This window comes from Scyliorhinus canicula, chromosome 2 (assembly GCF_902713615.1).
Source record: "Scyliorhinus canicula chromosome 2, sScyCan1.1, whole genome shotgun sequence".
NCBI lineage: Eukaryota > Metazoa > Chordata > Chondrichthyes > Carcharhiniformes > Scyliorhinidae > Scyliorhinus > Scyliorhinus canicula.
The window spans coordinates 86,805,967-86,829,401 of record NC_052147.1 but is presented as its reverse complement, the minus strand read 5'-3'; the positions used below and the strand labels follow the sequence as shown (position 1 = coordinate 86,829,401).

The window sequence follows — 23,435 nt, the reverse complement described above, 5'->3', positions numbered from 1 at the left end:
GTTTTGATGTCTTAGAGTTGAGTACAAAAATGAATGATCCCAAAGTGGAAGACATAATAAGAGCAAATAAAGCGTTGGCCAAACTAAAAACGCAGGAGTGTGTTTTGAGTTTCCCGGTTTCTGGTGACCATAGGCACTTGAAACTCATAGTTTATAGTGATGCGAACAATGCAAATTTATGTGATGGGGTTTCAAGTGAAGTAGGTTTTATAATTTTCCCTTTGTGGAACAATGGTAAATGTTGCCCTATTGTGTGGGAAACAAAGAAAATAAGGAGAGTGTTCAAAAGCACTTTGGCTGCTGAGACAGTAAGCCTTGTAGAGGTGGTGGATATGCCTTTTATATATCTCTGATATTGACAGAAATTTTGGGATTAGGGGATTTGGGAAATATACCTATTGAATGCCACATTGACAATAAATCCCTATGGGAAAATGTGCACTCTACAAAAAGGGGCAATGAAAAAAGGTTAAGGAAAGACATTGCAAGTTTGAAGCAGATGTTGGACAGAGGGGAGATTGCAAAAATTAAATGCGTTGACAGTAGCTATCAATTGTCAGACTGTTTTCCAAAATGAGGGGCTAGTCACAGAAACGTTTGGATATTGTTAAAGAAGGGCACCTGTTTCTGTGACTTTTTCTTCTTCCAAAAATGAAAAAAAAGAAGGGGGGAAATTGCGTGTGTGTTTTTGAGTTTCTTGTAACTTTGTTTTCACCTAATTATTTTTTTTCCTCCAAGGAAGGGGAGACTGTTAAGTAATGGGGTAAGAGACATTCCAATTAGTTGTCTCATTTATGTTAAGCATCCAATAATCGACACTGATATGTAAAGGGGCTTCAGGTGGCCCTTGTGTCAGGTGATGTGATGTTTAAAGTTTTGTACAAAGTCTTTTAAAGGAATTAAAGGTGTTTTGTGGAAAAGCAGCGCAACCGTTGACTCTTTATACTACAACAGCTAAATGTCTCAACATCCTGAGACCATTTAAGTTGTTACTTTTTTAGGGAACCATTCAGATTTGCTTATCTTATTGTGTTTGAGTTTTTCATCAATCTTTGTATATCTGTGTAGTTGGACTGTCCAGGCAGTGGAAGGAACATGTGATGATGTCTTATTAGGTATGCATCATATGATATTAGTGATAAGTTGTCTCTTCCATCTTGCACTGCTGTCCCCCTCCTTTAGCTCTCGAACTCCAGCTTTCTAAAATAAATCTGCCAGAAGAAACATTTTGTAAGTTGGAGGAGTGTGGAGGAAGACAAACTTAGTACATTTTTAAATTCATCGATGGAATATTTGCAACCATGCCATATTCTAAAGTAAAGCAGAGATTTTTATTGTCACGGCCCATTAGCATTTCAGATAGGGTGACTGGATTCCAGTTGTGTTATACTCTGTACCACTGGATTATGAAATGCATATGTTGTGGACGTAATCATTGTGTCATCTTTTTGTCACAGTCAAGCGTTTGTAGCTCCTTCTAAGTTGACAGTGAATTGAACTTTGTCCACAATTCCTTTCACCAGTGATGCTAAAGGTGGCAGTACTTTTATTAGTTATTCTCCAACACACCAACAGGATGTAATCAGAGGCAATTATGATGGCCCTGCCTGACTGAATGCGGAATTGAATCTCTATGGGTCCAAAGATGTGCGGATTGGCCATGCTGAATTGACTCTTCATGTCCAAAGATGTGCAGAGTAGGTGGGGTGATGGATAGGGCGGAGAGTGGGCCTGGGTGGGGTGCTCTTTCAGAGGGTTTGTTGCTGACTCGTTGGGCTGAATGGCCGATGGGTACTGTAGAAAGGAGACTTGGACGAATTGTAAGGGAGGACCAGATACTGGGAAACATGTCAGTAGTACAAGCCAGATTCAGGAAGAAATTGGTAGTTTCCAGCTAATGTTCTCACACAGATCTGAGATTACATATTGAAATGACATTTTGAAACCCCTTTGCATTACTGCAATACAGATTAAGAGATTAAGTTTAAAACTTTTGGAACAGCATTTTGGAGAACCCATTCCTCCATCATTATTCCCAAGGAGGTTTCTCCTAGCTGAAGGAGGTTTCTCCTTGTAGAACATCGAACGTAGAATAGTACAGCACAGTGCAGGCCTTTCAGCCCACAATGTTTTTCCAACCATTTATCCTAATCTAATATTACCTAACCTACACCACGTCAATTTACAGCTGTCCATGTGCCTGTCCAAGAGTCGCTTAAATGTCCCTAATGACTCTGACTCCACCACCTCTGCTGGCAGTGCATTCCACGCATCCTCCACTCTCTGTAAAGACCATAAGACATAGGAGCAGAATTAGGCCACTTGGCCCATCGAGTCTGCACCGCCATTCAATCATGGCTGATATTTTCTCATCCCCATTCTCCTGCCTTCTCCCCATAACCCCTGAACCCCTTATTAATCAAGAACACATCTATCTCTGTCTTAAAGATACTCAGTGATTTGGCCTCCACAACTCCATCTGCCTCCCGGATGATCTGAAGTTCATCCAGCTCCAGTTCCCTCACGTGGTCTCTGACTTGGGGACACCTGATATTACCGTGTTCTTTACTGCCTGATGAGTAGTCAATAGTCGTTGGATAAAAAAATACGTGCTATGCATTACTTCCAACTGTCATTCTTGAGAATGCTTTACCGAGTTCATGTTTCCTGTGGGGAGCTTCACATGCTGAAAGGTTTAATTTTGCATTTCCCAGCACATTGCTTGGCTACTGATAGGTGAGAGAATTTAAGGGTCACAGGGTCATGTGTGGCACAGATAGAAACCACTCAGCTCATTGGATCCATGCCGGCACCTGCAGAGCAATCCAGTCAGTCCAACTCCTCTGTTTGATCTACATAGCTCTGCAAGTTTAGTTCCTTCAAGTTTCCATTCAATTTGAAATCATTGATTGTTTCTGCTGCCACCACCCTCCTGGGCAGCACGTTGCAGGTCATTATCATTTGCGGTGCAAAAAAAAGGTTATTCCTCACATTAACTCTGCACTTGTTGCTCAAAATCTTAAACCTGTGTGTCCAGTCCTTGTATTATCAGCAAATGGGAAACCCTTTCCTTGTCTTCCTTCTCTAAACCCCAGCCATTCCAACCTAACCTTGTAAATAAAACTCTCCATCCTCACAGTCTTCATAGTAAATTACACCCTACATAAGGTGTGGTGACCAGAACTGGATGCAATAGAGTTATACAGTACAGAAGACATCCTTCACCCCATTGACTCTACACTGACAAAACTAGGTTCAGCATAACTTCCCTGCTTTTGTACTGAATGCCTCTATTTATGAAGCCTAAGGTTTCATATGCTTTGCTAACCACTCTCGCAATATGCCCTGTCACCTTCAAAGATTGAAGCACCCCAGGTTCCTTTTTCCTGTGCACTATTGAGAATTGTGCGATTAAGATACAGATAGGTTTGCAGAATGGACAGACAGGTGGCAGGTGGAATATAATATAGAGATGTGTGAGGTGATACACTTTGGCAGAAGGGATAGGGCGAGGCAATATAGACTTAATGTTGCAGGCAACACATGGAAGGGATGTGATATACCTGGAAAGGATACAGAGGAGTTTTACAAGGATGTTGCCTGACTGGAGAGTTTATGAAGAGAGATTGGATAGACGAGGGTTGTTATCCTTGGAGCAAGGGAGACTGTGGGGGGCCATGATTAAGATGTGTAAGATTATGAGGGGCATGGATAGAGTAGACAGGAAGAAACATTTCCCTTTGGTGTAGGTATCAATGACCAGTGGGCATAGATTAAGATAAGGGGCATGAAATTTAGAGGGGATATGAGAAAAACCCTTTTCACCCAGAGGGTGGTGGGAGTCTGGAACTCACTGCCAAAAAGGGTGGTGGAGGCAGAGACCCTCATAACATTCAAGAAGTATTTAGATGTGCACTTGCGATGCCAAGGCATACAAGGCTATGTGCCAAGTGGTGGGAAATGGGATTCGAATACTTCGGTGGGTTTTTTTGACTGGTGCAGGTGCAATGGGCTGAAGGACTCGACGATATCAAAGAAACTGAATCCAAATCTTAGGAAAACAATGTTGAGGTTCTACATTTTGTCGTGCCTCAGAGACGTGGTCCTATCATTAGAGCAGGCGGTAAACAGGTAATTGTTGAATGGAAAGATCAACAGAAAGCATAAGAGAGGGAAACTGTGGAGAAAATGGATGATTGATATAATGGATTGGGTACAGTTGACCTATAGGGAACAGAAAGAGCAGTACAGGAAAGATGAGAGATGGAGATCCATTGCAGTCGCCAGAAGATGACACCAATGAATGAACAAATCCTCTGGCACTTTCCCCATATCTGTAAAAGATTTAAAGAGTAAGGCTCTCTGACTTCATAGACTCTTTCTTTGCCAATCCTTTTTTTCTCTTCACCTCCCCCTCGCACTATTGTATTTGACCTGGTTCTTTCTTGAAGTCCAAAGATGTGCAGATTTGGTGGATTGGCCAAGCTACATTGCCCCTTTCCAAAGTTGGGCAGGTTAAGTGGGGTTACAGGGTTATGGGGATAGGGTGGAGGAGTGAGCCTGAGTAGGGTGCTCTTTTGGAGGGCCGGTGCAGATTCAATGCACCAAATGGCCTCATTGTGCTCCATGGGCATTCTCTATGATTCGATGACTTCACCTGACATGCATCATAGACCCTGCTTTGTTTACTTCATCATAATTTCTGTCTCCCTTGTCAGCCAAGATGACACCAATGAATGAACAAATCCTCTGGCGCTTCCCCCATATCTGTAAAAGATTTAACGAGTAAGGCAAAGAGTTTTTTGCTCTCTTACTTTTTGCCCTTTTTGGGGTGCACCAACTGTATCTCAAGCATCTCTGTCTTCAGAAGATCACCCATTGTTCCATTTTACCTTGGTTAAGATCCCTTCTCATCGAATTGAAATTCACCCCCTCTCAGTTTACAGAATCGCAGAACCGTTGTTTGTCTTTATTACTGATCTAAACCTTTTGACATGATGACTACTCTTATCCAAATTTTTCCCTGCAGGCACTTAGTCCATTTGGCCCATCTAGTTTCCCAGCACAATATCCAGCAATGCCTCTTTCTAGTTGGGCTGAGAATTGATTAGAATTTTTAATGCTGCATCCCTACTTCCCTTTTTTTCTTCATCTTTTGTGAGTATTTTATATCTTTGCATATTAAGTGCCCAGCCCACATCGTTTTAAGGCACATGCCCATTACTGCCACGATATTATATTCCCACACTATTAGTGCTTTTAACTCACTTTACAGTAGATAGGTCCCCAGTGTCTGATGGGATGCACCTCAGAATAATGAGGGAGGCAAGGGAGGATGTTGCTGGGGCATTGACCAAAATCTTTGTATCCTCACTGGCTACTGATGAGGTCCCAGAGGACTGGAGAATAGCTAATGTTGTTCCTTTGTTTAAGAAGAGTAGCAAGTTAGTGGTAGGGAAAATATTGAAGAGGATTCTCGGAGACCGGGTTTACTCCCATTTGGAAGCAAATGGACGTATTGGCAATAGGCAGCATAGTTTTGGAAGGGGAGGTTGTGCCTCACTAACTTGATCGGGGTTTTCGAGGAAGTGATGAAGATGATTGATAAAGGTAAGGCAGTGGATTGGTGTTTTTCAAACTTTTTTTCCGGGTCCCATTTTTACCAAAGCCCGATACTCCACGAGTCCAGTGGTAGTGGCGGTTCTGAGGATCTGGGTACAATGGAGGAGATATCAGAGAGTGGAGGGAGCATTGATTTGGACCCCAATTTATAACAACCACAGGTTTGTACCGGGTAGGCTAGATGGCGGGTTCCGGAGTTGGCAGAGGCAGGAATTAGGAGGATGGGGGATCTACTTATAGGTGGGAGCTTTCCCAGCTTGAAAGCTTTGGACGATAAATTTAAATTGCCAGCAGGGAATGGTTTTAGGTATTTGCAGGTGTGCGACCTCCTGAGAAAACAGGTGCCAGCCTTTCCGCTGCTGCCGCCACGGGGGATACAGGATAGAGTAGTTTCCAGTACCTGGGTGGGAGAGGGGAAGGTATCGGATATTTACCAGGAGCTTTTGGAGGAGGAAGAAACTCCGGTGGAGGAGCTTACGTGCAGGTGGAAGGACGAGCTAGGAGGAGAGATAGAGTTGGGTCTTTGGGTGGATGCCCTTAGCAGGGTTAATACATCCTCATCACGTGCCAGGCTTAGCCTGATACAATTTAAGGTAATCCACCGGGCACTCATGACAGTGGCTAGGATTAGAGGCTGCGTCCTGGCCTTTGCCTCCCTGGTAGCCCAGAGATGAATCTTATTAATGTGGAGGGACTCGAAGCCCCTGAGTGCAGAGACCTGGGTTAGTGACATGGCTGGGTTTCTCAGTCTTGAGAAAATAACATTTGCGTTAAGAGGGTCAATATTCGGGTTCTCCCGAAGGTGGCAGCCGCTTGTCGACTTTCTCGGGGAAAATTAAAATGTCAGCAGATGCAGTATTCCGGGGGGGGGGGGGGGGGGGGGGGGACCTTAATAAAATATTATTTTTTTTAAAAAAGGTTGCAATTACAGATAGTGATGAGGACATCAGGAAAATGAAATGAAAATCGCTTATTGTCACGAGTAGGCTTTGGGCGGAGAGATGGCAGATGGAGGTTAATCTGGACAAATGTGAGATAATGCATTTTGGAAGGTCTCATACAGTGGGAAATATAGAGTAAATGGTAGAACCCTAAAGAGTATTAACAGGTAGAGGGTTCTGATTGTACAGGTCCACAGGTCACTGAAAGTGGCAACACAGGTGGAGAAGGTAGTCAAGAAGGCATACGGCATGCTTGCCTTCATCGGCTGGGGCATTGAGTATAAAAATTGGCATGTCATGTGCAGCTATATAGAACCTTAGTTAGGTCACACTTGGAATATAGTGTTCAATTCTGGTCGCCACACTACTGGAGGCTTTGGAGAGGGTACAGAAGAGGTTTCCCAGGTATGGAGGGCATTAGCTATGAGGAGAGGTTGGATAAATTCTATTTGCTTTCACTGGAAGGACGGAGGTTGAGAGGCGACCTGATAGAAGTCTACAAAATTGAAGGGCATGGACAGAGTGGATAGTCCGAAGCATTTTCCAAGGGTGGTAGAGTCAATTACTAGGGGATATAGGTTTAAAATGCGAGGAGCAAAGTTTAGAGGAGGTGTGCGAGGGAATTATTTTTACACTGAGGGTAGTGGGTGCCTAAACCCGCAGCTGGAGGAGGTGGTGGAAGCAGGTACGATAGTGACTTTTAAGGGGCGTCTTGAAAAATACATGAATAGGATTAGAATAGAGGGAAGCAGATCCCAGAAGTGTTGAAGGTTTTAGGTTAGACGGGCAGCATGGTCAGCACAGGCTAGGAGGGCCGAAGGGCCTGTTCCTGTGCTGTACTCCTCTTTGTTCTTTATTCATCAACCTTATTCACCATACTTTGTGTGTTTACACATACATTTCTCGTAGTTCTTCTTAGTCTGCTGCTAAGTAATATGATACTACTTCCTTCTCTAGTACTGTATAACACTTGATGCACCCTTTTTTTCTTTTCTACTGCGAGATGCTCGTGCCCATCCTCTGCCAAGTAAGCTTAACTCCTTCCCAACCACACTAACCTCTCCACGAGAACATTGATCCCAGTGCTGTTGAAGTGCAATAGATACCTTCTATTGTCCCGGAACTGGTCTCAGTGCCCAAAAATATGAAGCCCTCCATCCTGCGAGATGCTTCAAGCAACACGCTAAAGCTCCCTACCTCCCTATTTCTACTCTGGCTAGCACGTAGCATTAGGAATAACCGGAGATTATCCTCGAGGGATTACGGTTACATATTTGCCAATTCCTCCCCCAACAGTATCATCACTTCCAACAGTCTCCAGTGCTGAGTGCCTGTATCACCTGTCTCACTTCCTGGAATGTATGATCCAGGAAACACTCATCTCCCTTGATGCTCTGCAGTGAGACCCTAGCTGCCCCTCAAGGTTGGAAGTTGCAGCATAATTTATTGGGACTGGCTCGATGAACCAGCTGATACCTCTGTATGTCCAAAGGAAATTGCACTGATTTTGTCCTGATCTGACTTCCAGCATGGGTCACTGGACAGTAATTGTTTCCTTCCTAACTGAGGTGCACAAAGGCTAATGGGAGGCACACTACTGCCTCCGCAGCTGAGATTGCTTAACCTTGCAAAAGCTTGGGGTGGAAATATTAACCTCCATAAAAACATTTTCCAGCATTATCATCTTTGCACATGCCCTAACAAAGATACTCCTATTGAATAATAGATTGTAGAATAGTTTTAATGGAACAGGTATGAGCTTTCAATTTATGAAGGTGCTAATGTTGCATGCTAACCTTTTGCAGAGGATGTTGTGAGCAAAATATAATAAAACGGCAACTAAAATGAAATATCTTGACTTCTGTCCCCTCCCCCACCGTGACTGGAAAATCTAGTCTTTTTTTAACTGAGAAAGCTAAGTGCGAAATCGATATTGTGGGATAATTCCGAGAGAAGGGGAAATGCATCAGGCCTGGAGATTAAGAGAAGAAGGGCCAACTGAGATGGCAATAGATGATTTGCAGATATTAACCTACTTGAATTTCATTGTTTTTTTATTGCCATGCAGCAAGTAACTTTTTTGCTGGGAAATTTCCACAACCATCTATATATAGAGTCCACATCACAAGTGGATTAACAGGAGAAATATATCATTCTTTTAGAACTAAGACCGTTTCTCTTCTCTCTGCTCAGGGTCGAAATCTTGCTGATCTACGTCGCAGCCAGTCTAGAGGCACCTTTAGCATCAGCACTACTCTGCGACTGGGGAAACAGATTCTTGAAGCAATAGAAAGTATTCACACTGTGGGCTTCCTTCACAGGGACATCAAACCTGTAAGTGATTCATTTATTTCGGACAGTTACGGCTGCTTTTCTTAATGTGTTTTAAGTTTGTCCACGTCAGCCCCTTCAAGCTATGCGCCACCGCCTCATGGGCAATAAAAGTAAAATACTGCGGATGCTGAAAATCTGAAATAAAAACAGAAAATGCTGGGAAAACTCAGCAGGTCTGGCAGCATCTGGGGAGAAAGAAACCAAATTAATGTTTTGAGTCTGAGTCGCTCTTGCAGTTTCCTGACTTTTTCCATTTCAATTTCATGGGCAATAAATACTCGCCGAGCCAGCGATAACCATGTCCGCTAAAAGAATGAATTTAACAAACCATGCAGTTAGAGAATCAAATACTAATTTGGACTGCCTAATTTCTTTAACTTTTAGCAAACTGGTACAAAATTATGAAAAGTATTATTGGGATGCTTTCACTCCAAAAAGACTTTTCACTAAGTTCTAAAGCCCTTTGCAGCCGTTCACGTATCTTAGATGTATAGTTAACCAAAGGCCAAATCCCACAAACAGCAAGGTGATGATGACCTGATAACCTGCTTTTTTTCATAGAACATAGAACAGTACAGCACAGAACAGGCCCTTCGGCCCTCAATGTTGTGCTGAGCCATGATCACCCTACTCAAACCCACGTATCCACCCTATACCCGTAACCCAACAACCCCCCCCATTACCTTACTTTTATTAGGACACTACGGGCAATTTAGCATGGCCAATCCACCTAACCCGCACATCTTTGGACTGTGGGAGGAAACCGGAGCACCCGGAGGAAACCCACGCACACAGGGGGAGGACGTGCAGACTCCACACAGACAGTGACCCAGCCGGGAATCGAACCTGGGACCCTGGAGCTGTGAAGCATTTATGCTAACCACCATGCTACCCTGCTGCCCCAACAGTGATGTTGGTTGAAGAATGAATATTAACTAGAGGCAACTGTTTAAATAGTACCATGGGATCTTTTGCGTCCAGCTAAAAGAGGCTTCTATTTACTATTTCACCTGTAACTTTACTCGGTCAACTGGGGCAATCTTTGGAAACACAACCTTTTCCCAAGGTTGCAAAATTTATAATTTCAGTTTTATCAAGCTGTCAGATATATCATAGAATCACATAATTGTTACAGTGCAGAAGGAGGCCTCTTGGCCCATTAGACCATAAACCATGATGAAAACTTTTGATTGATCAACATCCAATGAGCCAAACCATTCAGTCACTTGCACCCCTGCCTTCTGGAATTCTTTACTCATTAAAAATGTTTTTTGTGCATTCATTGACTTTTTAAGAAACTCCACACCTTTTTCTTTTGCCATTGAGGCGAGTGAAGGCCTTAGGCTGCTAGTCCCCAATTTATCAGTCCTGTGATGTTGGTAATAATTACCTCCATTTCCGGTGGGGGTGATTTACTGAAGAGTCACACGAAAGGTGGCTCTTCTCTAGAAACTTCAACATAGAACATAGAAAAATACAGCACAGAACAGGCTCTTCGGTCCATGATGTTGCGCCAAACCTTTGTCCTAGATTAAGAACAAATTAATCTAGACCCCATCATTCTACCGTAATCCATGTATCTATCCAATAGCCGCTTGAAGGTCCCTAATGTTGCCAACTCAACTACTTCCAAAGGCAGTGCATTCCATGCCCCCTCTACTCTCTGGGGAAAGAACCTATCTCTGACATCCCCCCCCCCATATATTCCACCATTCACCTTAAATTTATATCCCCTTGTAATGGTTTATTCCACCAGGGGAAAAGACTGTCTACTCTATCTATTCCCCTGATCATCTTATAAATCTCTATCAAGTCGCCCCTCATCCTTCTCCGTTCTAATGAGGAAACGCCTTGCACCCTCAACCTTTCCTCGTAAGACCTACTCTCCATTCCAGGCAACATCCTGGTAAATCTCCTTTGCACCTTTTCCAAAGTTTCTACATCCTTCCAAAAATGAGGCGACCAGAACTGCACACAGTACTCCAAATGTGGTTTTACCAAGATTTTGTACAGCTGCATCATCACCTCACGGCTCTTAAATTCAATCCCTCTGCTAATGAACGCTGGCACACCATAGGCCTTCTTCACAGCTCTATCCACTTGCGTGGCAACTTTCAAAGATCTATGAGCATAGACCCCAAGATCTCTCTGCTCCTCCACATTGCCAAGAATCCTACCGTTAACTCTGTATTCCGCATTCATATTTGTCCTTCCAAAATGGACAACCTCACACATTTCAAGGTTAAACTCCATCTGCCACTTCTCAGCCCAGCTCTGCATCCGATCTATGTCTCTTTGCAGCCGACAACAGCCCTCCTCACTATCCACAACTCCACCAATCTTCGTATCGTCTGCAAATTTACTGACCCACCCATTCAACTCCCTCATCCATGTCATTAATGAAAATCACAAACAGCAGAGAACTGAGAACTGATCCCTGCAGTACGCCACTGGAAACTGAGCTCCAGGCTGAATATTTGCCATCCACCACCACTCTCTGTCTTCTGTCGGTTAGTCAGTTCGTTATCCAACTGGCCAAATTTCCCACTATCTCATGCCTCCTTACTTTCTGCAAAAGCCTACCATGGGGAACCTTATCAAATGCCTTACTAAATCCATGTACACTACGTCCACTGCTTTATCATCATCCACGTGCTTGGTCGTCACCTCAAAGAATTCAATAAGACTTGTGAGGCAAGACCTATGCCTCACAAATCTGACTATTCCTAATCAAGCAGTGCCTTTCCAGATGATCAGAAATCCGATCCCTCAGTACCCTTTCCATTACTTTGCATACCACTGAAGTAAGACTAACTGACCTGTAATTCCCAGGGTTATCCCTATTCCATTTTTTGAACAGGGGCGCGACATTCGCCACTCTCCAATCCCCTGGTACCACCCCTGTTGACAGTGAGGACGAAAAGATCATTGCCAACGGCTCTACAATTTAATCTCTTGCTTCCCATAGAATCTTTGGCTATATCCTGTCAGGCCAGGAGACTTGTCTATCATCATGTTTTTCAGAATGCCCAACACATCTTCCTTCCTAACAAGTATCTCCTCGAGCTTACCAGTCTGTTTCACACTGTCCTCTCCAACAATATGGCCCCTCTTATTCATAAATACTGAAGAAAAATACTCGTTCAAGACCTCTCCTACCTCTGCAGACTCGATACACAATCTCCAGCTACTGTCCTTGATCGGACCCACCCTCTAGTCATTCTCATATTTCTTACATGTGCAAAAGGCCTTGGGGGTTTTCCTTGATCCTACCCGCCAAAGATTTTTCATGCCCTCTCTTAGCTCTCCTAATCCCTTTCTTCAGTTCCCTCCTGGCTATCTTGTATCCCTCCAGCGCCCTGTCTGAACTTTGTTTGCTCAACCATCTCTTCCCTGCCTGACAGGGACATGCATATCAAGGACACGTAGTATTTGTTCCTTGAACAAGTTCCACATTTCAATTGTGTCCTTCTCTGACAGCCTATGTTCCCAACTTATGCACTTCAGTTTTTGTCTGACAGCATTGTATTTACCCTACCCCCAATTGTAAACCTTGCCCTGTTGCATGCACCTATCCCTCTCAATACTAAAGTGAAAGTCACAATTGTGGTCACTATCTCCAATAGTGAGATCCTTTTAACCTGGGGTCCTTTTAACCTGGATTTCGGCCATTAAGTCAGGGGCAGCAGGGTAGCATGGTGGTTAGCATAAATGCTTCACAGCTCCAGGGTCCCAGGTTCGATTCCCGGCTGGGTCACTGTCTGTGTGGAGTCTGCACGTCCTCCCCCTGTGTGCGTGGGTTTCCTCCGGGTGCTCCGGTTTCCTCCCACAGTCCAAAGATGTGCGGGTTAGGTGGATTGGCCATGCTAAATTGCCCGTAGTGTCCTAATAAAAGTAAGGTTAAGGGGGGGGTTGTTGGGTTACGGGTATAGGGTGAATACGTGGGTTTGAGTAGGGTGATCATGGCTCGGCACAACATTGAGGGCCGAAGGGCCTGTTCTGTACTGTTCTATGTTCTATGTTCTAACTCCCTCCACCCTCACCGTAAAACGATCAACCACCCGAGGAATGCTCTCAAGTCAACAAAGAAGCTGAAAAGATAGTAAAAGCAGCCAAAGTCAGGAGAGGAAGACCTAAGCTGCGGGCACGATGAGTGAAGCAGAGCGGGACATGGTGGAACGAACAATTTCACTAACATGAATGCCGCTTCACCCACAGTGGATGGAGCAACTAATACAAGAGCTCATAAAGTTTAGGGACTCTGTTAAGGAGGCCTTCATGGTGACCGTGCAGGTGGCCATAGTTATCACTCTGGCGTCCTTCAAAGAGGCGGTGGGAAGGACGAAGCAGCATTGGAAACCCAGCGGGAACTAGAAAAAGCAGCCACCGATCAGAGTGAAGAATCTTGAGACAGAAGTGACAAGGTTGGTGGTGGCCCAGGGAGTGCTCAAAGGGAAGATGGAGAACCAGGAAAATGGGTCTCGCCGCCAGGACCTCAGGATTGTTGGGCTACCAATGGAACACGTAGCACAAATGCTGGGGATGTTTGTCGGCTGAGAGGTGGACAGGGCTCACAGTCACTCTGACAAAGGCCCAAAACAGGAGAACCACCATGGGTGATCATTGCAAAGCTCCACAGTACGACCTGTTGTAACCAGCAATCTACACCCCCCACCCCACCCCACTTGCACCCTGATCCCCCTCCTTCTTCAACCCCCATCGCTCTTGCTAACCCATCTCTCCTCCCCCCCCCCCCCCTTTTCTGTTATCCCACCCCCCCCCCCCCCCCCCCCAAACGCCTTCTGCCAGCCCCCCCACCCTTTCAAGAGCTGCGCTGTGGCCTCCCTCTCCTCGTACTTCCATGTACTCGCAGGTTCACCGGTTTGATGGCTCGCCCCGGAGCGTTTCCTCCTATCCTTCGCCCTAGGACATTCAGGTGTTCATTCGGACAGAATAATTTAAAAAAGAATGTTATTGGTGGTTCATGTGTGTCCATTGTTGCTGACTTTCCAGCCAGGTTATCCGAATGAATTTGTCTGCTTCTTCCGACATGTTGTAATAATATCCCTTGTTACTGTATGTTACCCGGAGTCCTTCTGTCATTCCAATGCTACCACTGGGCAGTCACCGCAGAGAGAATACGGGTTTGGGTCAAGGAGCTGGGAATGGAATGGGTAGAATGAAGGAGAGCTCTCTACAGGGGTGCCCCTCCCAGTGGTCGTGGAACCAACTCAGGCACTACTATGGACTGGTAGCAATGCCGCCTTGTACCCCATCTGCAAAAACCATAAATTCACCCTGGGAACATTAGGCACCTCCTTTAAAATCTGTAGACATGATGACACTGACGCTAGGGGATCTATACATAGATAAAAATGAAATGAAAATCACTTATTGTCACGAGTAGGCTTAAATGAAGTTACTGTGAAAAGCCCCTAGTCGCCATATTCCGCCGCCTGTCCGGGGAGGCTGGTACGGTAATCGAACCATGCTGCTGGCCTGCTTGGTCTGCTTTAAAAGCCAGCGCTTTAGCCCAGTGAGCTAAACCAGCGACCCTGGGGCAATTGGTGGATAAGCTATGGCTCCCAAAAGCAAGCGAGTTGTGATATATGCAACCAATGAACTTCCTCGGCAAGGAGACAGCAATGTTCCCCAACTACCAGGACACTCCCTACTGGACAGAAATCTACTAACGGGTGAATTAAGGATGGTAACTGTGCCGTCAACTACTGGAGGAGATGCGGTCATCACTGGATGACACACTGGAAAAGTGAGAGGTACAAAATTATGAAAAGTACTAAGCTTGGAAATAGGTGGAGGTCTCTGGAGCAAGCACTGCATAGGGTGAACTTCACCTCCTCATGCATGGGGCTGAGCCTAATACAGCTGAAGGGTGTGCACAGGGCATACCTGACCAGAACACGCATGAGCGGGTTCTTTCTGGAGGAGGACAAATGTGAACGGTGCCAGGGAGGATTGGCCAACTACGCCTACATGTTCTGGTCATGTCCCAGAGTTGTCGGGTACTGGACCACCTTTTTCGAGTCCATGTCCATGGCTGTGCGGGTGAGGGTGGAGCCATGCCCACTAATGGTGGTCTTCGGAGTATCAGAACAGCCAGAACTCTTTACGGAGATGGGGCAGATGCCCTAGCCTTTTCCTCCTGGATCGTCCACTGGAGACTCCTGCTTGGCTGGAGATTAGCTGTGTCACCCAAGGCCGCAGACTGGCTGTCCGACTTGGTAAATTCCTCAAATTGGAAAAGATAAAATACAACATCAGAGGATCGGAGGAGGGCTTCCTCAATACATGGAAACAATTTACCAACCTGTTTGAGACCTGTTCATGACCAGCAACCAATCAGGGAGGAGGGGCTCCAAATCTGTATATAGGTTTCTTGTGTATTTATACCGGATCACTTTGTTTCCCCGATTTCGTTTTGTTTTATACTGTGTTGACGCCTTTGGATTTTTTGTTCTCTTTTCTTTTTTATTTAAATCTTTATTAAGCAATGTTGTTACAAGTTAAATGCAAAAAACTAATAAAAACATATTTCAAACAATTACCTCCAAAGTAAACTTTCTGCTTTGCTAATACCGGTGACCAGGGTGGCGTGCCTTACTGAATCTTCCAGCCCTTCTGTATCTGCAGATCCAGCATCTTTAGGGTTACAGACTGCACGAGACCCATGTGTTGTAGTTTTATGGTTCTGATGGCCATTAACACTAAAAAGAAAAGCCCCGTTAGACTGCCTTTTACTGCATCCCTCTTCCTGCACAATTTTCTTATTTTCCTGCTTTTATGTCTGGAAATGTTTTTGCATGAGGAGTGCCACATCAAACAGTATTACGTCAATCAGATTCTGGCTGATCAATTCACTCCCTGCTATTCATTGGGAACATTATGTAGAAAATGTATTTGTTAACTGGTAATACTCATATAGTTTTTTCAGTGATGCATCTTGTTGCTGTTTGTGGGAGGAGCTTGTTTTGCACTAATTTCCAACATTTGACAGTTACTGCACTTTGGAAGAACCTCATTGACTGTAAAACTTGAACATTCTGGGTCATGCAACGCACTGCAGAAATGAAAGTATTTTTCTAATTATGAGGCTGCTCACTAGAATGGTCTCTGATAATATGTTCAGTAAAACAAGGAATATGTTATTTTCTATTTTCAGTCAAACTTTGCAATGGGCCGCTTTCCTAGCACCTGTAGAAAGTGTTTTATGCTGGACTTTGGTTTGGCACGGCAATTCACAAATTCCTGTGGTGACGTTAGACCTGTAAGTATTTTTTCCATGTTTTAAATTTTAAACACCATCATATTGCAAACATTAACTAATGTAATCAATTCTAGCCATGCTAGTTCATCTTTTTAAGACCTGGACTAAAGGTTGCCCGTTTTAATTTGTAATTGTGAAGCAGGATGAAACTTTCTCCACAGCCACTCTGAAGGAGGCAGGACCACAATATTGAACTGGCCACAATTTGTTACCACGAATTGATAGTCAAAGAAGTTGACAGGATGGTCAATGTGGGAAATGGTGGATTTGGTTTGACTACGTTTCAGGTTAAGTTGTTTTGGAAAGGGTGAAGAACCTAGCATTGTTCAGGCTGAGTAGAAGGGTTTTATGCTATATTTTGCATCCAGTGGTGGCATGTTTTAGAAGTTATCACTTTTGCACTGAATTGTGTCCGGATATTTCTTTTAATGATTTAAATACTCACAAGCAGACAAAGAGCTGTGGCAAATTGTGAAGAAGACAGTAATTGACTGCAACACGACACAAACGAGCAGAATGGACAGACAATGACAGATGGCATTTAATACAGAGAAGTGTGAGGTGATGTATTTTCACAAGGATTATGGAGGGGTAACATAGACTGAATAGCCGGTTCTAAAGGATGTGCAAAAATGAGGGTTTATGTGCATGAAGCTTTTCAAGTGACAGGACATAAGAGTAGTTAGTAAATTGTATAAGATCTCAGGCTTCATTGAGGTTTGAATACAAAAATGGGGCAGTTACACAAAACCTTTCATAAAGCTCGTGTTGGGCCACTAGACTATTGTATCCAGTTCTGGATCCTTGAAAGATTTAGGTTTGAGAGTTGGAATTGTGCTCCTTGGAGCAAAGGTGATTGAGAGGAGATTTGTTGATAAGAGGTATGCAAGGTTGTGACAGATTTAGATAAGGTAAACAAAGCTAAGCTATTCCCATTAACAGATGGAACATGATCCAGGGAATACTGAGTTAGGGTTTTGGGCTACAGTGGGAATGGGAGGGGAAACGTTTTACATAAAGAGTGACAATGATCTATAACTATAGCTCGCTGTCTACAGGGGTCGTGTAAGTAGAGACGATGCAAGATTCAGAAGAAACTCAACAAAAGTTGGGCAATTGAGGGAACAAAGCTTGCAGGGATATAGAATAAAGTGGGGGAATTAAACTGATTGGATTGTTATACAGAGAGGTGGCATGGCTCTGATGTGCCATTATAACTATGAAGGGGTGGTAATGCACCAGCAGATTTGTTCCATCCAAACAATACTGCAACCGCATGCACCATTCTGCTCCCCACTAACCATGTTATTTACTAGAGAGCTAAATAAACTGTAGTGAATTCAAGAAAATTCTTCTTTGGCTCCATATGGAAGCACGCTCTGGAAGACTGTAACACAACAGCATCCCAGCTAATGATTTAGTTTTAACTTTAAATGTCCTCTTCATTCAAGAATGTGCCACAGTTCCTTTAAATGACAGTAGTGACTCCATGGGTGTGTTTAGGCAGGTTGTTTCGAAGAGCAGTGGCTCAGAGAGCAAAAGGATCATCGGAGCGGCGATCAGCCCTTTCGCAGACCTATTCTGTGAAATGCTCCCTGGCTTTAACTTGATTTTTTTTGTCTGTGGGTTCTTCAGCTGCACTAATCCAATCATCACTATCAATCTCAAATAACCTACCTGAACAATCCCTCACCTGTGTGAAAAATCTCAATCAGAACCTTTCAACGGTGTATTTCTCCAAAATAAATAACCCTCAATGTAGATTTATATATCTATCCAGATTAATAAGGACTCAGGATTGATCATTCTCAGTTATTCATTTTCAGAACCTTGACATCTTTAGCGTATGGCGGAACAAAACTAAACATTGTATTCAAAAGTTTATGGGGTGTGGGTGTTGCTAGCTAGGCCAGCATTTTTGCCCATCTGCAATTGCCCTTCAGAAGGTGGTTGTGAGCTGCCTTCTTGAATTGTTGCACCTCCTTACATGTAGGTACATGAAGGGCAGCACGGTAGCACTGTGACTTCACAGCGGCAGGGTCCCAGATTCGATTCCCCGCTGGGTCACTGTCTGCACGTTCTCCCCATGTCTGCGGGGGTTTCCTCCCACAGTCCAAAGATGTGCAGGTTAGGTAGATTGGCCATTCTAAATTTCCCTTAGTGTCCAAAAAGGTTTGGAGGGGTTATTGGATTACAGGGATAGGGTGAAAGGGAGAGCTTAAGTGGGTCGGTGCAGATTTGATGGGCCGAATGGCCTCCTTCTGCACTGTATGTTCTATGTTCTACATCCACAGTGCTGTTAGGGAGAGAGATTCAGGATTTTGACCCACAGACAGTGAGGGAATGGCGATATATTTCTGCGTCAGGATGGTAAGTGACTTGGAGGGGAACCTCTTGGTGGCTGTGTTCCCAGGTATCAGCTGCCCTCATCCTTCGAGAGAGTAGCGGTCATGGGTTTGTAAGGTGTTGCTTAAGGAGCCTTGGTGAGTTCCTGCAATAGTGGCATAGTGGTTAGCACTGCTGCATCACAGCACCAGGAACCCGGATCAATTCTGGCCTTGGGTGACTGTGTGGAGTTTGCACCTTCTCCCGTGTCCATGTGGGTTTCTGCCGGGTGCTCCGGTTTTCTCCCACAGTCCAAAGATGTGCAGAGTAGGTGGATTGACCATGATTAGTGTGGGGCGTTATGGGGCTAGGAGGGGGATTGGGCATAGGTAGAGTGTTCTTTCAGAGGGTTGGTGCAGACTCGATGGGCCGAATAGCCTCCTTCTGCACTGTAGGGTTTCTGCGGGGTGGAGGGATTTAATGTTTGAGGGAGGGACACCAGTGAAGCCGGCTGCTTTGTCCTGGATTGTGTCAAGCTTCTTGAGTGTTGTTGGAGCTGCATTTATGCAGACAAATGGAAAATATTACATGACACTCCTGACTTGTGCCTTGTAGATGGTGGGCAAGCTTTGGGGGGTCAGGAGATGAGTTCCTCGCCGCACGATTCCTAACTTCTGACCTGCATTTGTATCCACATTTTTGTGGTTAGTCCAGTTCAGTTTCTAGTCAACGCTAACTTCCAGGATGTCAATAATGGGGGGTATTCAGGGAAGTTCTCATACAATCCCTACAGTGCAGAAGGAAGCCATTCGGCCCATTGAGTATGCACTGATCCGAAAGAGCAGCCCACCTGCGTCCACTCCCTTACCCTATCCCCATAGCCCCACCTAACCGTTGCACACTAAGGGGCAGTACGGTAGCACAGTGGTTAGCACTGTTGCTTCACAGCTCCAGAGTCTCAGGTTTGATTCCAGCTTGGGTCACTGGCTGTGCGGAATCTGCACGTTCTCCCCATGTCTACCTGGGTTTTCTCCAGTTTCCTCCCACAATCCAGAGATGTGCAGCTTAGTTGGATTGGCCAAGCTAAATTGCCCTTAGTGGCCTTACCCAGAAAACATTAGGTGGGGTTAGAGGGATAGGGTGGAGATATGGGCTTGGGTAGGGTGCTCTTTCCAAGGGCCAGTGCAGAATCGATGGGCTGCACTGCACTGTGCCTCCTGCACTGTAAATTTTATGATTCTGTAATTTAGCATGGCCAATCTACCTAATTTGCACATCTTTGGACTGTGGGAGGAAACCCACACAGACACTGGGAGAATGTTCAAACTCCACAGAGACAGTCACCCAAGACAGGAATTGAACCCAGGTCCCTGGCACTGAGCAGCAGCAGCACTAATCACTGTGCCACTAAATGTCATGGGATGATGGTTGTCTCTTGTTGAAGATGGTCATTACCTTGAATTTGTGGGCATGAATGGTACTTTCCACTTGTCAATTGTAAGGGTCCTTTCTGTTTATTTCATTATTTCCCACTTCATTTATTTGTTCTTTTTGATGCATGGATTATTAATGGACATGTTTAAATTAAACAGGATTAATGGACATGTTTAAGTTAAACAGGATTAATGGACATGTTTCTTTAAGGCAAGCAGCCTTTTGTGAGGGCCACGAAGAATCCAGCACGAGTTGAAGGATAGACAGAACTAACATTTATTTACAATAACTTATATATACAGCAGCAACAACTCCTTTGCTGCTCACTCTCCTCTAGCCGGTTCCAAACTGGCCAGCTTTATTTATGCAGGGAATCTGCTAATGATTTCTCCGCCCCTCTCATTGGGGAAGCTCATACTCTCACAGGATTGTGGGATTGCCATTAGTCCCCAGCCAGTGGTAAGCAGGCAGGTTATAACACAGCCAAATTCAGAAGTTACAGGAGAGAAGTCTGTTAGTTTTTGCTGGTTTGAAGAGCTGCAGACTTGGCAGCACCAGAGAGAGAGAGGTGGGTGGGACTCGGTTTGATTGACTGGTAGCCAATAAATTGTTCCAAAAGGCTCTACTCTGCTCGGTAATAGATGGTGATTGGATCCTATCCCTCTGGAATTATTTTCAGAGTCCCAAGGAGTTTCACTTTGGTCCCTGAAGGCACAGGGAGACGCTCTCGCTCTCCTCCATATCTCTCTCCAGAAAAGTACAAGTGCTGTATTTCTGAATTGGATGAAAACCTGAATGAATCTACATACAGGAAAACCATTACAGGCTGCAAACCAAAGGCCAGAACCTGCTATCTCGTTCCAGAAGGGCCTGTGTACTGTATTTCTGAAACTGCAGAGACCTGAGTGAACCTTCAATAAAACCACGAACCCTGAGTGAACATACAATGAAACCACGAACTGAAAACCAGGTTTGAAGAGGAGTAAAGTGCTGGAAACCACCATCTGAAACAAAGGCTCTGTGCCCCCCACTTTTTCTTATGATTTCTTTACCCCCTTTCTTCCCATGTTTGTCTTGTGTTTGTGTGTAGACAGTGGGATGCTAGTTGAAGTGGGAATTAGTTATTAGTCATTTGTTAACCCGTTGTATTTGCTGCATATTTCATTATAGTTTTGTTATAAATAAACAGTAATAGTGTCTACATTTACAAACCTGGTGGCTGTAACTGTAACTGTTGGGTAGCCAAGGACCATAGACTTTGGGTATTTTTCTACGAATTATTGGTTCATTCACTTGTGTTGTGACTGTGTTGTGGGCAAGTGGGGCTAGAATTGACCGTGCATTAGTCCAGAGTGTCGTAACACAGTCCAAACCTGTAGCATTCGGACATGGACTGCTTCAGTATTTGAGGAGTTGCGAATGATGTGGAACATTGTGCAGTCATTGCCGAACATCCTCACTTCTGACCTTTTGATGGATGGCAGGTCATTGATGAAGCAGCTGAAGATGGTTGGACCTGGGACACCACCCTGGGGAACTCTTGCAGTGATGTCCTGGAACTGAGTTGATTGACCTTTAACCACCACAACCATCTTCCTTTGTGCCAAGTACAACCCTAGCCAGTGGTGGGTCTCCCTCTAGATTGCCATTGACCCCAGTTTTGCGAGGGCACCTTGATTTAAAAAAAAAAATTAGAATACCAATTTATTTTTCCAATTAAGGGGCAATTTGCATGGCCAATCCACCTACCCTGCACATCTTTGGGCTGTGGGGGTGAAACCGACGTAAACACGGAGAGAATGTGCAAACTCCACACGGACAGTGACCCAGAGCCGGGATCGAACCTGGGACCTTGCCGCCATGAAGCAGCAGTGCTAACCACTGCGCCACCATGCTACCCTGCTACGGCACCTTGATGCCATACTCGGTCAAATGCTGCCTTGTAAAGGGCAGTCACTCTCACCTTACCTCTGGCATTCAGCTCTTTTATCCATGTTTCAACCAAGGCTGTAATGAGGTCAGGAGCTGAGTTACCTTGATGGAACCAAACTGAGCTTCAGTGTACAGGTTAATGGTGAGTAATTGCTACTTGATAGCACTTTTAATGACCCTTCTCCCACTTTACTGATGATCGAGAGTAGACTGATTTGGGGGCATGCTGTAATTGGCCCGGTTGGATTTGTCTGGTTCTTGTGCAATTTCCTACATTGCCTGTCAGATTCCTATGTTGTAGCTGTACTGGAACAGCTTGGCTAGGGACAAGGCAAGTTCTGGAGCACAAGTCTTCGGTTCTATTGGCGGAATATTGTCAAGACCATAGCAGTATCCAGTTTCTTCAGCTTTCTTGATATCATGTGGAGGGAGCCGAATTAGATGAAGACTGACATCTGTGATGTTGGGCAGCTCTGGAGAAGGTCGTGATGGATCATTCACCTGGTGCTTCTGGCTGAAGATTGTTGTGGAAATTTCTGTCTTGTCTTGCACTTGTGCTGGGCTCCTCCATTATTGTTGAGGGTGGGGATATTTGTCAAGCCGCCTCCTCCAGTGAGTTGTTTAATTGTCCACTACCATTCATGGCTGGATGTAGCAGGAATGCAGAGTTCAGATCTAGTCAATAGGTTGTGGAATTGCTTAGCTCTGTCTATTACTTGCTGCTTGGCTTGCAAGTAGTCCTCTCTTGTTGCTTCACCAGGTTTACACCTCATTTATACCTCTGCCTGGTGATGCTCCTGCACTCTTTACTGAACCAGGATTGATTCCCTAGCTTGGTGGTAATGCCAGAATGGGGGATTTGCTAGTCCATGAGGTTTCAGATTGTTGTGTACAATTCTACAGCTTGGTCTGGTGATACTACTGAGATCCTGTTGGTGATGGAGATTGAAGTCGTTTGCGCCCCCCCCGAGTGTATTCTGTGTCAATGTTGCCGCAACACCGCCTCTCCTTCCCAAACCATCCTGTTTGATTTGCATTGTTAACTTTATGCATGTGTTTGTGACATTCACAAATGAAGGATAATTCCCTTTAAGCCCTCCTTTATATCAACCATGAAAATAAGAAATAGTGGTGATGGTAGAGGCATATGGAACTCTAATAATGGCAATATATTAAGCCAGTTTGCTCCCATATATAATATCCTTTCATTACAATAATGGTCAAAGAAAACCATTAGCTCATTATTTTATCTTTTATGTGCATTTGCATGCATTGTTTAGTAGCTGCTGTGACATAGAATCATAGAATCCCTACAGTGCGAGGCTAGTTGGCTGATCAAGTCTGCACCGACCCCCCCCCCCCCCCCCCCCGGAAAGAGCACCCTACTTCGGCCCAATCTCTCGCCTTATCCCCGTAACCCCATCCAATCTTTGAACGCTTAGGGGCAATTTATCATGGCCAATCCACATAGCGTGCACATCTTTGGACTGTGGGAGGAAACTGGAGAACCCAGGGAAAGCAGACACGGGGAGAATGTGCAAACTCCACACTCATTCAAGAAG

General features: G+C 44.7%; 1 protein-coding gene across 3 annotated transcripts in view; it reads left to right on the top strand.

Annotated features, from left to right (window-relative positions):
• LOC119955646 (tau-tubulin kinase 2-like) overlaps window positions 1-23,435 on the top strand; it is a 355,242-nt gene that overhangs the window by 171,870 nt on the left and 159,937 nt on the right. For all 3 annotated transcript variants that reach the window (XM_038782088.1, XM_038782072.1, XM_038782081.1), the window contains exons 5-6: window positions 8,757-8,897; window positions 16,078-16,182. In XM_038782088.1, coding sequence (XP_038638016.1) covers window positions 8,757-8,897; window positions 16,078-16,182 — 246 coding nt within the window. The remainder of the gene's footprint in view (window positions 1-8,756; window positions 8,898-16,077; window positions 16,183-23,435) is intronic.